A 14,771-nucleotide genomic window follows, 5' to 3' on the forward strand; every position below is an offset into this window, starting at 1 on the left:
AACAAGAGTGTCCTAAATGTTTCCTTCATAACAAAGGAACATCTCCTTTAAGTTCTCCTCCCAGGAAGCTTCACGGGAACTGCCACAATTCATAAACTTAAAGAGTAAAACCAAGGATTGTGTTTGTAAGGAGATTTTTGCTTTTACTCTATGTTGGGTCTTTTTTCCCCCACCTTTTAACTGATATGGGACAAAGATAAAAAAGAATGTATCTTATATGTCTGAAGGTTGTACTCACATTTGCTTTATCATCCCTGCTGTAAGCACTTGAGCAGCTGAAGGTTGCCGTGAAATGTTTATGTGAGGCATATCTCAAACCCAAAGGTGCAGGGAAATTGGAACTGAAATGCATGTTTATGAGGCCTCAGGAGAACAAGCCTTGGGCAGCCACCCTCCAGTGACTCCTCAGGCTTGTACCAACTGCTGAACAGCTGCCAGCCAGCCGCACAGCAAAAAAAGGAAGATATTCATGGCAAAAAAGGTGGTAAGAAAGTAACCTGCCTGGGGATACTGGTGAGCTGAGAATTATGTTCAAATCCTGACCTACATCTGTGTCTCCAAAGATAACGGGCCAGATTTAAGTTCTCTGCTGATGTCGAAGGCTGGGTCTGCACACAGAGTACTGACCTGGCAGCCAGGGGCCGTGGGCTGTGCTCGGCTGACAGAGGGACCGAGGAGCCAGAAATAAATGAGTGGTTGATCTCATTCACTCATCTCCATCTTTGAACAATTTTGAGCGAACAGCTGAAAAAGGTAAATTATTCATATGGAGCTATTCTAAGCTCAGAGTCATGCAGGCACCTGCTTTAACTAGAATGGGAATTGTGCCTGTGCTGCTGAGGGCAGAATTTGACTTTTACTTTAATTGATGCAATTGTACGACGTAATTCAAGGCAAATCGCCTATAGAAAGCCCCCAGAGTGAAAGTAGCATTCAAAGTCATAGTGTATAAACAGCTGGGGGTGCAAGCATGGCAATAACTCTGATACTGAAGCACAGAAGCAAAAATGCAGCACAATAAATAACTCTGATCTTACCTCCTACTAATAAGTAGCTATTTGGGAATAGAGTTTTGGCTTGCATAAGAGCTCTAGCATGGCCAGAGTGGAAGAGGTCAAATATCCCATCTGCATACACTCTGACAGGTCTGTCAACTGTGGAGAAAGAAACACAACAGTGATTTTTCAGATCCAAAGCAAGCTGCACTTAATTCTACTGGACAGGTTTTTGTTCCCAGGTCAGATGACTGTGGAGATTTACCCCAGTTCTGATGTTTAAAAGCACCACAGGTGAACTTGCAGTGTTTTATCCTCCTCATTACTTGTTCTTCTCTGTACTCTCTGCTGTTTTCTCTCAGACTTAGCCTATTTATTATCATCCATCATCCCTGTATTCTAATTTAGCAAAAATGTCATCTTCCTGCCTCATTTGGAGTTCCACCATATGTCTTGTTCTTTTCTCTCTGCCTTTCCAGTCAGTTCTGCCTTCTGAATTTTTTTTTTTTTTCCCCTTGTTTTTTCCTACCATTTCTCTTTTCCTCCCCTCTTGTCTGTGACTTTCTTTTTTCCACAGCTTACTGCTGTAAAAATGTATTGCTTACCTCTTCTGCATAAACCTTTCACTTCCCCTTTTTCATACTTCCCACAAGATCTTCTCTCTAACGAGCCTATCATTTCTTTTTCTCACCATCCTGCTGTCACTCATAAATCTTGCTTTCTGTAAGTCATCTTCAGCAGCAGCCTCCAGACAGAAAGAAGACTTGCTTCACCAAATGACACGCCTGACAGCTTTGCCACCTCCAAGAAAGGACAGCAGAGATGAGAGGAACAGAGCTCCAACCTCTGTGGACTGTGCTTCAGTGCTACACAGGGATGCCTCTGCTGTCAGGACATTCAAGGGTCCACGGGAGAACATTGTTCCTTGCAGAGCTGACTGGAAAGCTGCAGCTTACCCTTATATAGTGTATGTACTTTAAAAGCTTACTTTGAATAAGTAAAATAAGTAAACAAAGGCTTTGAAAAAATAGTATCTTAGAATTTAGAGGGGATGAAGTATGTATTTGGGACTTTATGTGAAATCATCCTGTTTCCCCAGCCCAGTCACAAATGTCCAGATAAAGAAATTTGGCATGGTTTCTATGCAAAGGGCAAATGGCCTTTAAGGGCACTTAAGGTCTGATGTGATCAACAAGAAGGTCAGTGAAACAGGAGTTTTTCAGCATACAGAGGCAGTATAGGAAGAGAACCCAGGAGGTAGGCACTACAGAACACAATTTTCAGGCTGGCTGGAGTGGACTGGCAAGTCTTCCTTTTGACCAACATGCAGACATCCACGAAAGCTTGAAATGTTTTCTCCTGTTTCTCTAACAGAAGATAATGGTCCTATACTTGCTGATTTCTCCTTCGCTACCTGATAGCACCAGATACCAAGCTGACCTTTCTGCTTCCAAGTGGAAGGCACAAGTGAGCATTGCCAGATGTTTGTAAGGGGGAGCCTATGCTTTGGGAGCACTCGTGGTCCTGCTGGTGTGATCTACACGTACCTGGTGTTCCCAGACGGGCTTGTGCAATGGTCAGCTTCTCATGGGGAGCTTGGCACTGACAGCTTGTTTCGTCTGCAAATGGAGCGGGTGCCGTCAGAGTCTGGAAGGAGGGAAAAACAGAAAGAAAGCACATTTATTTTTTTCCAAGTAGTTAAAAAAAGAACCATTTAACTGTGGCAGGATGCTGCAACGAGGCTTAATGCTGGTATGTTCTCTGGGGATTTTTGCTTTTTGGTCACCCTGAGCATACACAATTCACACAAGGTAAAATGATAAGGAAAATAAAGCTTTCCAAACACATCATGCAGTCGTCTCTGTTGAGAATCTCAAGCATTTCTGAGGTGGGTCCGGGGACATAATTTTTCTATTTGCAGAACAAAGTCAGGTTTGATGGCCCAAGCAGCTTAATCCTTGGTTTGGTCTCAATGACTCCAAAGGCCCAAGATTCAAAATGTTTTCTGCTATTTGTAAATAACATCTGTAAAAACTAACTGGGGTTTAGAAAACTGCAAATGAGCCACCTCTTCACAAGCACTAGTTCCTTCCACTGACATCAGTACAGCTGAGACCACAGGTTGTTTTGTTGTGTTTTTAATCAGAATCTTGTGTAATTTCGAGGAGCCATTAAAAATTCAAGGCAAGAATGCAACCAGAAGTCCCACGTAACTCGAGCTAATTGAGCTGCAAATCCTTTCTCTGATCTGATGCGTACTGTAATAGTATTAAAATGCTCTGTGATCAGAGCACCACAAGAGCTTATAACCTAAAGATGTCAGAGAGAGCAAGGATGTGTGAAGAACGATGTGGCATTATCTGTCAGGAAACTTGATTACAGAAATTGTATTTTCTGCCCGTGCTTATGTAGGAAGTTATCAGCGATCAGAACCTCAGATATTTATTATCTGCCTTATGGTCTGATATGAAAAAACACACTTCTACTGCTCTTGGCTTGAAATCTTTATGAAATCATAGCTGAGTTTTGGTTTGCTTTGATTCTGTGAGATAAGGCGGTGCTTGAGACAAGCCAAAGGAAATCTATCACTTACTTTGCCTCCACATGATTTAGCTGGGACCTCGTGTCCTCGCAGCTGTGGCTTGGTTGGGTTTTGACAGTGCCCACTGGTGTGGTGGTACAGTTGTCCTACCAGTTTGAGCGCCCATGACTGATCGTAACAGAATCTTTCCCTTTACACTTTTTTTCGGCTTTTAGATACTGAATGCTTAATCACTGAGCATTAATTTCCTTTAGCATCCCTGAGACACTTTAAGACATGTCATGCCTAATTGCTGCTGACCTCTTGGCTCACTGACTTGTTGCATGGAAAGCTCAGAGGACAGTAGTAAAACAGGAAAAAAGACTTAAAGATTCATATCCAGCTCTTTCTGCTGATTCACTATTCGTTTACTGAAAGCACTAAAATTTTATGTAGATTTATTTTTTTCCTTCCATTTTCCTTTCCTTGTTTTCATCATCTCAAATGTTGCAGGACATCATTATCATTAGTATGTCAGGGATGAAAATCACAGCATCTCTGCATTGACAAGGTTAAAAATGGAGGATCTATGACCAAGTCCAAGTTTCTGTCTGGGTTTTGTGGACAGGAACTGTTCATCAGGCCACCCACGCCGCACAGTGTAGAACATTACACATAATCATACTGTGCCAGCTCCTTCCTTTATTTTCTAAATACTGTCTTTTTGCTTCTGGCTTTGCGATTGCGGTGTGCTAACCTGTCTTTTTATCTCCAAGCAAGGTCAAGTTACACAGCAGCCCATACAGCCTGGTTAAAAAGAGGCAGGCAGAAATGTTAAAACAGTAATGGCTATGGTCTGAGGCCTGCAACTGGTAATCAGATCCTCGCTTAGCAGAGGCTGTTTCCTTGGAGATTATTTGAAGAAAATAGGCCTGGTTTGCAGCAAGATATTTTCCCCCCCCAGGCAAACACAGTGGTGCTTTTCATCCATGTAAACGCCTTTGCGCTTTTCTTCCAATCTTCCAAGATTTTTCTTTCGGTCTCTGCTCAATGGAGAACAACTTCTGCCAGCTTCCCATCAGTCCCCTTATTTCAAATGCTCATCACTAAAGTCCACTTTATGGCTGAGGGCTTAGAACCAGACCTGTCAATATTCCCATTACTCTGTGACCGCTCAGTCACTGGAAATATGTAAATATATTAAATACAGTGGATTAAAATCAGCAATATTCTATCAAAGCCACATAGATAAATGCATAAATAACATCTGCTGACAGATCAAGGGAAATACAGCAACAGCTTCCCAATGAGTATCCAATACTATTTTGTTATGTCTGGCCTAGAAAAAATGTTGCTGAGCTTAACAAAACCATCATCTGAGTAAAATGAGATGAGATAATTTGATTTGTATATAAGAGCATAAGATATTTCAGGAAATTATTAAAACCAGAAATAATTTATCAAACATCTTTCAGTTTGTATATAATTACTTGTATTATTTCCAGTTTCTTGTCAGTAATAACTAGAATTGGGAGAAGAGAGAAAGTCATTTACATAGCAGCTTTTTCATTTTGGTTAATCCATTAAAGTACTTTTAGAAGTTTGCTATCGTTTTGCCAATAATCAGATGGTTAGACAAACATTTAGTGCCAATGTATTTCTGACTTTTTCTAATAGATTTTTTCCTTCCTCTGTGCCTTCATTATTTTCTAGGCATTTACATTTTGCCATTAGTGAAGGAACTCAAATTAGCCTTGTATTTTGAACCAAGGTAAGCTTCTGAGATCTGCATCATCCTGTAGCAGGGTGCTCTATAGCCCAAGTGTGAGTTCAGTGACGAATTACCTCAGTTTGTTTGTTCAGCACCTGCCTTCTCCTTGTATTATTTGATATTCTTCTACTGGAAGCTTCATTAAATTCATCCGTAGTCACCTATTCCCTGTGTCTCCCATCTCCCTTCTCAGTCACATTTTCCAGGATGAAGAGCTTTACCATCTTTATTTTGTTCCTTGTAAGGAAGCTGGTCCACAACTTTGATTATTTTTGTTGCCCTTCTCTGTTAGTTGCAAGGTGGTTTATACAGTATTTGAACTGATAACTCTCCCAGTTTCTAGAGCTTTAATAGACAGGAATAGAAAATTATTTACATGATGCTCACACTTTGTGGTTATCTTCGATGACATAAGCTCATTACACCTGATGTCAGCAGGGAGACCTTACTTTCACTTAAGCAGTCCAAATGCCACATCGATACTGTATTATTAATATGTGGTGTCCAGAGCAAGCCTATTACATGTCATAAATAGAGAAGTCATTGTAATATTAGGATTCATTAGTGATACTTATTTCAGAAGATGTTAAAAAACGCTTGCAATGCAAGTCCTGTTTCCTGGGAATGGAGATGCTGCATTCAATTATAATGAAATTCACTTCCTAAAAATGAACCTATGTGAAAGCATCGTATCCAATAACCCTTGCATATCAGAAGCTATTCGTTCTATGACAAGTTGCATGTCCAGAGAGGGGCAGTGGAGTTGGTGAAGGTTCTAGAGAACAAGTCCTATGAGGAGCGGCTGAGGAAGCTGGGGCTATTTAGCCCAGAGAAAACGAGGCTGAGGGGAGACCTTATCGCCCTCTACAACTCCCTCAAAGGAGGCTGTAGCGAGGTGGGTGTCAGTCTCTTCTCTCAAGTAACAAGTGAAAGGATGAGAACAAAGTGCTTCAAGTTGCACCAGGGGAGGTTTAGATTGGATAACTGGAAAAAATTATTCACTAAAAGGGTTGTCAAGCATTGGAACAGGCTGCCCAGGGAAGTGGGTAAGTCACCACCCCTGGAGGTATTTAAAAGATGGGTAGATAAATCGTTTAGGGACATGGGTTACTGGTGGACCTGGCAGTGATCTATCTTAAAGCTCTTTTCCAACCTAAACAATTCTAAAGTTCTATGATTCCAAGTTTAAATAGCATATTACTTGCATCCTCACAACTTTGCAAAATAAAGGAATGATGCTCAATAAACTTCAGGACACTGAAAGATGGAAGGTAGGTAAAGGGCAGCTTCCTAGCAAGCACCTCACAGCTTCATTTGCACCCAGTAATGACTTTTTAACCCTCGACTATATCTAAGAGACAGCAGCCTGGAGAGGAGAGCACAATGTGGAGGGCAGCCCTGAGCTGGTTCTGTGGCAAGGGTATTTTATGAAGAAAACCCACATGACAGCTAGAAGCAGCTTGTTTTCAGGTGTATCTTGATGCTGCCTTTTTATTATCACTCTTCATAGTCTCTTAGGCTACTGTAGCCATTTAACTTAGCTGTGAGTCAGCAGAAAAACATTCATAGCTTATGTTTCCAATGGGTTGAAAGGAAAGCGGTCAGTCATGTCACTGAAATAACAGGTCAGCAGCACGAGCACCTCCACACCCTCTCTTTTGTATACAGCCTGTGACAGGAAATAATCAGTGGTGTCACTGTTTGCTGGTTTTCTGTATGCTTAGTTGTTGCGTTGATTTTTTTTTACACAGCAGCAAGGAAGACAGAAATATTTTTTTTAAATGGGCAAATGTAGACCCATCTATGCCATAGTGCATCTGCTGCTATAACTGTTCCTGCAGGGTAATTGCAAGCGACATATGCTATATGTTAATGGAAGATACGGCTCTCTTCTTTTTTAATTTCTTCTTTTTTTTAATTTCTTTTTGATTTGCACAGCTACACTACCTCCCTCACCAGATGACACAGACAAAAACATTGTCCTCATGGTAGAGAGAATAGTTGCATCGTCATCTCAGATTCTGCCATCAACAAAGGTCTAAGAAAATTTCAGATCTTGAACCAGTACAGCTACACAAGCAAAACTCAGTAGAGCAGGCTGGGCCTCTGCTTATAAAACAATTAAGCTGGCAAGCAAATTCTGTGGGAGGTCTGATGCTGTAATCTCCTTTTATCTCAGAAGCAGTATTTAAAACAGATAACTGATTTCACTGGAACAAATCACGTGGGTAAGATCTACTCATAGGAGGAAAGATTATTTTGGGAAGCTGCTCCTGATGTTAGCAAACAATAATTACAGAGCAGGAAACACTGACATCAGTTTTAAGGAACGTTTAAGAGAAAAACACTATCAAAACTCTTGAGAAGGAACTAAAATTAAGTGCTCAGTTTATGAAGTATGAATACCCTTTGCAAGTGGGAAGACCATGTTAAGAACCACCAAGGTCTTCTCTTGGAGGTTCAGGGAGTGAACAGCCTGAAAAATGAAAACAATGTTGTCTCATGTATTACATTTAGTAACCTTGACCCAAACAGGTAATTTTATAAGCAATTAAGTTGTCATTGAACGTTATTGGTGGGTGCCTCCAGGTAAACTTTTCACAACCAGTTCCAACGTTAACACACGTATCAGAAGAAAATCTAGCCTGTTCTCCCACAGTTCTGCTGACTCAGGGAGGTGGATGTAAACTATAAATAGGGAAACCTAATTAGAACAATAACTTTAAAAAATGTTTGCAAACATTACAAAATGCCTTATTCTTGGTTACTTTCTCTGGGCTTTGCCTTCAACCAAATATACTTTGCTTGTCATTAGTATTAAGTCAGGAACAATTAAGTGCAAGATGCAATTACAAACTGAAGATATAACAGAAGCAGCTTCCACTGCCTTCTCAAAAAGCACCATGATGTATATATGTAAGATTCATACATTATGAAACTAGAACATCTATTATATAATCTAGTCTAATATTTCCAAAAGGCCAAAGAATTTTGTGACAAGATTCCTGTATGACAGCCATGACTTTTGACTGAACTGGAACGCATTATTTAGAAAATAAAAACCATCCTAGAGGTAGGACAAGCCCCAAGTCAAGCAGAGCTCAAGTGCAAGAACTCCCGATGAAGCACCTCAATCTCCATGATCACCAGCTGGAAGAAATGTGACCCTCACCAGCTTACACACCTGAGCCTGCTCCCCTGGCACAGCTGAAGGAGCACTGTGTACAGGTGACCCACACAGGACTCACTGAAGGAGCCAACTGCAGCTAAGGTGGCATGCAGCCTTGTGAGCTTAGATGTCCTCCTGTCCTGATGGCTGGGGACTTAGCCAAGCTGTCAGGTGTTCCAGCACTGAAGAGGGACATGGAGTATTTCAGGATAAAGAAGTATGTGGCTCCTTCAACAGGGCCTTGGTTACCAAGCAGCAGCCTGTGGATACCACTGCAAAGTGAGGACACTGCAACGTGACAGCAGAACCAAACTGCACTTGGTGCATTTGCAATCCAAAGCTGAATGGCAGGTCTTTGCTGGCCCATTATTAACACTGAGGGTTGGCAATGGTCAACAGACCAAAAATGTGTAACTGCTGCTCTAATGCCACTCTGCTTCATTGATCAATCCAGAGAGGTAATGTCAGTTCATATTTTTTGGATTTCTAAGACCTATTTCTTTTGACTTGTACAAAAGCATACACACCTGGTGTATGCCTCAAAGGACCTAACTTCAGCTTTAATATAGGCAAGGGTTAATCTACTGAAATCAACTGAATTATAGCCTAGATACTGGGTGAATTTGGCCCAGTATTCAATCTCTACTTGTGCTTCTACATAAAGATACTTGGTGCCCATTGGTAATTTCATGGCAGATAAATCACTAGTCAAAACACAGCTATGTTGAAGCAAAAAGAAAAACCAAAACATTTTTCCTCCTGCACAGGAGGCATGTGCTCTCTTGCAGTTCCCCAGCTGGCAGGCAGAAGCACCCTGGGAGGAACTATGTTCCCATAGGGAGTGCTTCTCTAACAGATTCCTGACTCAGCCGGTGCCTTTCAAAACACCTTTTCTGTCATGTTATGCCACCTGTTTTAGTGTGTGTAAGGAAAGCAGATTACATGGAAACAAAGGTATAAGCACATACTGGGACAGACAGTTCTGGCTGCGTGGAGTGTCTATGTACAATCCTGGATATGTGGTTATACACTATGCATGCTTCTTGCCCAAGCAGTTCATATTTGGCTCCTAATTCTCTGTGTCTTCTGCTCCACATCCAGGTATGTGTTTGGTTTCTTTTTACATTTTATATATATATGTTATGTTATAATGTACATGTTTCTGAGGAGGGGGGAGAGAGAATCTATTTACAATGATTTTCTACTAATTTTAAAAGATATGATACATCTTTCATAGTAACAACAGCACAGTTTAATAAATTGGTAATATTCTTCTAATAAAAGCTGCTTCTAAAATAATATTCCATATATGCATTTGCAAGCAATGAATACAATACATGGAATGTAATGTTTGTTCCCTGTGTTTATGGGTCATTTGTGACTCCTGCAAAAAATACCTGTAGTTCTGTATATCTGACAAATACATATTGCAACATGTTTTTGCAGAGACCATGGCATTTTGGAACATATACCAATTGCATATCCTTCCTTGTTGTAAAGGTAAATCACGGTAGATTTGTGGTGTCTACAGGCAATTTTGTTGTTTTTTTTTAAAGTGCAGCAAAGATTGCTGCATGTCCCAAAGCACAAACCACATTTGGCATATTTTTACGGGTTTGTGTTTCTATGCAGTAGCCAACAATTATGAAAACAAAAAATAATCCAGAGCAAAACTCAAACTTTTAAAGGATTAAAAAGATATTTGGTCAAATAAAATACGGCTCCTCAAATGTAAGGCTCTTTACATATGTATTTATGCTTAGTTCCACTTTGAAGTAAAGAGATGGCAGACCCCCTAAGTCATAACATCACGTGAGAGAGAAACAGATGCATGGGACACTTTGTAAGCACATTAAAACCCCCTAAATTCATCATTAGCTCTTCTGATTAAAATTGCATATACCTTCCAGTGATATAGGAAAGATAAATACTAATACCTATGGAAGCTCATGGAAATAAAACATCTGAAATAATTCTAGATGTTGCATCACACCTTCCCAAAACTCTGTTTGCAAATATGAAGGGAGCAAGGCATCCAGCGATGAAAATGCACACTTTTCTTGCAATTATTTCAAATTTTGTGCTTAACATTTCATTCTTTATCAGCAGCAACAGAGAAAGCATCTAGAGGAGTCCAGTGCCCCCTTAAACACTTATACAGCTCCAGTGCATGAAAGTACCAAAACTTTCTCCTCAACCCTTCAATAAATTTTTTTTAAAAGTACACTTTCCAGATGTACTTGAATAATTTTTTTTAAATAATTCATGTACTCTGATTTCTTCTACAAATTAAGTAAAATAAACTAGATGGCTAAAGCACCTCATACTTAACATGACATGACAGCTGTGATTTTCAATTACACTTGAGTCTTATTCTCCAAAGCATGGTAGGTTCAGTGGTCCCAAGGTATGTGGCGCTCCATTCCTATTGAAAGTAAAAGACTGGAGTCTCTGAATCCTAAGACAAGGCAGCAGAATTAAGCCCAGGAGCAGGCACTGGGACTGCCAGGGTGAACCTCAAATGGCCCTGATGCTTATAGTGCCTTGGCAGAACATGTTTTACCTGCCATATGGATAGGCCCTAATTCTCCAGCTAGTCTCTCTGATGCTAACAGAAAAAACTCTTTGAGTACTTCCACACAGGGGCCTGATGCCCCTTCCTGCACAGGCAAATGGGATCTGGCCACAGCTCAAGCTGCCAGAGAGAGACTTCTGACAGTTGCCTGGATGTCACATAACCATGATCTCGGGAGCAATCCAGTATTCTTAGTGTTTCATGGCCAATGACAGAGCAGGCAGAGCAAAAAAGGCACCTATTTGCTTCTTTACACCATCATGAAGATAGACCCACTTTACTTTAAATATATGAAAACTGCCGTTTAGTTTCTGCCTGGTCCTGTACCCACCAACGTTCCCACAGGCCAAACCTATCACCTGCCCAACTACTCCCTCTCCTCCCTTGTAGTTCACCTTGGCAATTCAGGTGGTTTTCTGCTCACCTAGTTTCTTAAGGTTAAGTTGTGCCTCACTTTAAGGGCTATAGAAGAGCCCACATTCCTGATTTGGAATCACGTATGTGTGTACTCCTGACATGTGTCACATCAGACTCAAAGCACAACGATGTAGGTACTGCAATGGAAACGTACGTTTCATTGCCCTGCATTCCCTCAGCTGGCCTAATGCTAAGGGCTTCACCCAGTTTTGAAAACAAGACATTGGTACTCAGGTCCCAGTAGTACTTTTCCAGATGTTCTGACTGAGGTCTGTATTGGATGACATGGAAATATGAGGAAAAGATGTTCTCAATGTGTTCAAGGGAAAGATGAGACCAAGCAATGGGTTTTGAAGTTTATTTTCAAGTAAGTTTCCATGTGTATTCGGTTTTGCTTTATCTGCAGCTCTGTCCTTATAAATTGCCATTGTTTCCTTTTATGAAAGACACTACCTGGAATCGTCTTCCTGAACAAAGTGTGTGGAAGTGCCTGTTTTCTTCTTTCAGGGTGAGGACTGGTAATTCTCGAGGTGCACACTGATGCTTCAAGGAGCTGCCCACATGTGGGACCAAAGTCAAACTCTTGATTCCAAGGGTTTTAAATAAATATATTATTTAAAAATAAGCTAATCATTTCACAAGGCTTTGTACTTACTCTTTGGTATTTCCTCCATTGGTATCTCTGCCAGCCAGTTAAACCAAGAGCTTGCCTCACTTACAGGCGTGCAGGCAAATCCTATCGCTGGAATTCCCAGGCTGAGACCCACAGCCCAGCATTGCTCTGCAGCTCGTTCAAAGTTATCTGGGGGCAACTGCCATACCTTGAACATGTGTCACGATATCACCAGCAGCAAACAACAAAGGTCTCCATGTCCAAACCATGGGTATCCTAGTGTTTAAGTAAGAGAAGCAATGCTCACTTAAAAAATTGATGGGACAGAGGTAGAGCAGAAAGTGCCTAACCCAGCAGTTTGGTCCAGACAAGAACTGGATAAATGCAAAACCCTACAAACCAGGACTGGAGAAACACTATTTGTGGGTTGTTTGGTTTTTTCTTCACTACAAAACTGCTAAAATCACTATGAATAACACCTGTGACTCTGATTTGTTTTTCTGCTGTGCATTGAGACTGAGGTACATGTGTCACTCCAAGAGAGGTTTTCCTGGCATTCAGATATGTGGAAGTTGAGAACATATAGAAGGCAAAGATAAAGAGAGAGGGACCAGGGGAACTGACAGAAGCATGAACTCTCATTAATGCTCTGGTTGGTTAAGAGAACCCACGGAGTGTCTTGGGAAAAAATTAATTGCAATTTATATCACAACAGTACTAGGCACTGGAGAACATCGGCTTTTGATACACATTGAAACTTACCTGAGAATTGCCTTCAATGCCCCCTATTTTCCTGCTCTTTGAAGGATACAGGGGTTTTCTTTAGTCCTACTGTGACACTGCCTGCCAAGCTAGCAGACTCCATAGCCTAAAATTAGAGGATCTAGAGGCAGATATCCATTACAAATATTCACAGTTTTATGGTTTTAAATAAGTCATTGCCTTTTTTTAATGAGGAGGATGACAACAACTGCTTCAGAAAATAACTCCTTCCCTTTTCATCTTCTAAAATTTGGGCTCATTCTGAAGTTATAGTTCTTTTCTTAACAAACGCTGCTTCCTAAAAATGAGCCTGTATTAAGACCTTGAAAGCCCAGTTAATTAGTTTTAGAGCTGTGTAATAACCAATGAGCAGCATCAAAAAGTCATCTGTAACTACCACAGACTTTACTTGCTATCAATTACATCATTCTGAGGTACCAAAACCACCCTGAAGAGACATCCTGAGTTCCAGAATGATGAAACGATACTAAAATGTTAACTGAGACACCCTCTTTCATTTACACTAATGCAGTAAGTGACTTGGTCACTGGCTCGCCACTGTACATGCTGCCTTCAAAGGAGTGGGATCAGAGAAAGTACTGAAGATCTTCAGAAAGATCTGACAGGAACTTGATATCCGTATTATTAGATCATCTGTCAAGGCATAATTCACATAAACTCTTCAGGACACCAGCTCTGAATTCTTCTCACTTAACTTGACTACTTGACTACTCTTGCGTGCATCACGAATTATGCCCTAACCAAGTACGGTGTATTGTATTATACTGCAATGGGCAAATTTTTTTCTGCCTAAAGATAGCGTAGGTCTGCTGACTGACAAAATATCACTTTATAGGACACATTTTCCATAAATCTTTATTCAAAACATCTCCATTGTCCATTATTGATTTACTGGTACTCGGGAAGATCTAAAACATCCTAATGAATTCCTGTTTTATACGTGTACTCTAGCTGTCACCTTAATTTCCACAGAAATTATACTGGAATGCATGATACTGTAAATACTGGCATCATATTGTCACTTCTTTCTTTAAAATCTTTTAAAATGTCAGACTACATGGAGTAATATATTCAAATGGGTTGTTATATCTGAACTGCTGACAGAAAAATCTTAGACAGCCTGTACGAACACACTGCAGGAACAACACGTGAGCCAACTTTCCCTATTAAAAGAGCTGCAAAAGCCTTCCATGAACAAATTAAGAGTCATATTTAAAGTTAATTCTAGTTATTACACTAGCAAGTAGAAAACATTAATATAGGTCAGCTCCAACGACTGTTGCTATTTCTTGTCATATCTGAACAATGTCTGAACTATAGCATTGAGTTTAATTACTGAAGTTTGATGTTTAAATATATTTTAATTAAGACTGTGACTGAATTCTGGTGTTAAATGATCTGATTTCCAGTACTAAACTGTTGCATCAATCATGCACTTTCACACCTCGATGCTGTCTCTGCCTTTCTGTGTGTGCATGTAGGCACTGTTATTATTATTTCTCTACCGCCTCACCAATGGTGTGTACTGTGTTGGGGAAAGGAGTGATCATTCCTGACAGGAATAATAAAAGGTTTAAATAAAAAGCAAGGAAATATTCCAGTTACTCTAAACTACGGGCATAAAGTAAATAAAGGACATAAATAAACTAAAAAAGGGCATCTCTCAGAACCTTAACTCCAGGGATCTGAAGGAGCCTTCAGTCAAAGACCATCAAAGCAGTTTATTTTTACTGTCACTTTCCCGGCTCTCTCTCACCTCCCCGTCCCACCAAAACGTCAGCTCCACGAGACTCGCTTCCTCACGCAGCCCAAACCGAAGGCGGGCTCTGAAGTTGAGAAAAGTGAGACTGACCACTCCTGGGTGCACTGAGCCTGCCCTGCGGGGCTGGGCAGGGTCCGGGCGGGTCCCTGAGAAGGAGGCGGCGGC

The 14,771-nt window shown here is 40.7% G+C and overlaps 1 protein-coding gene across 1 annotated transcript in view; it reads right to left on the minus strand.

The window, feature by feature from the left end:
- Nucleotides 1-2,642, minus strand: part of PCYT1B (phosphate cytidylyltransferase 1, choline, beta) — a gene marked incomplete at its 5' end in the record, with an annotated part of 17,219 nt that extends 14,577 nt beyond the window's left edge. Inside the window, 2 exons of the mRNA XM_010193776.1 lie at nucleotides 1,038-1,154; nucleotides 2,543-2,642. Of these exons, the coding sequence (XP_010192078.1) occupies nucleotides 1,038-1,154; nucleotides 2,543-2,642 (217 nt within the window). The remainder of the gene's footprint in view (nucleotides 1-1,037; nucleotides 1,155-2,542) is intronic.
- Nucleotides 2,643-14,771: the final 12,129 nt, after the last annotated feature.

Source organism: Mesitornis unicolor, unplaced genomic scaffold (assembly GCF_000695765.1).
Source record: "Mesitornis unicolor isolate BGI_N332 unplaced genomic scaffold, ASM69576v1 scaffold3581, whole genome shotgun sequence".
Taxonomy (NCBI): Eukaryota; Metazoa; Chordata; class Aves; order Mesitornithiformes; family Mesitornithidae; genus Mesitornis; species Mesitornis unicolor.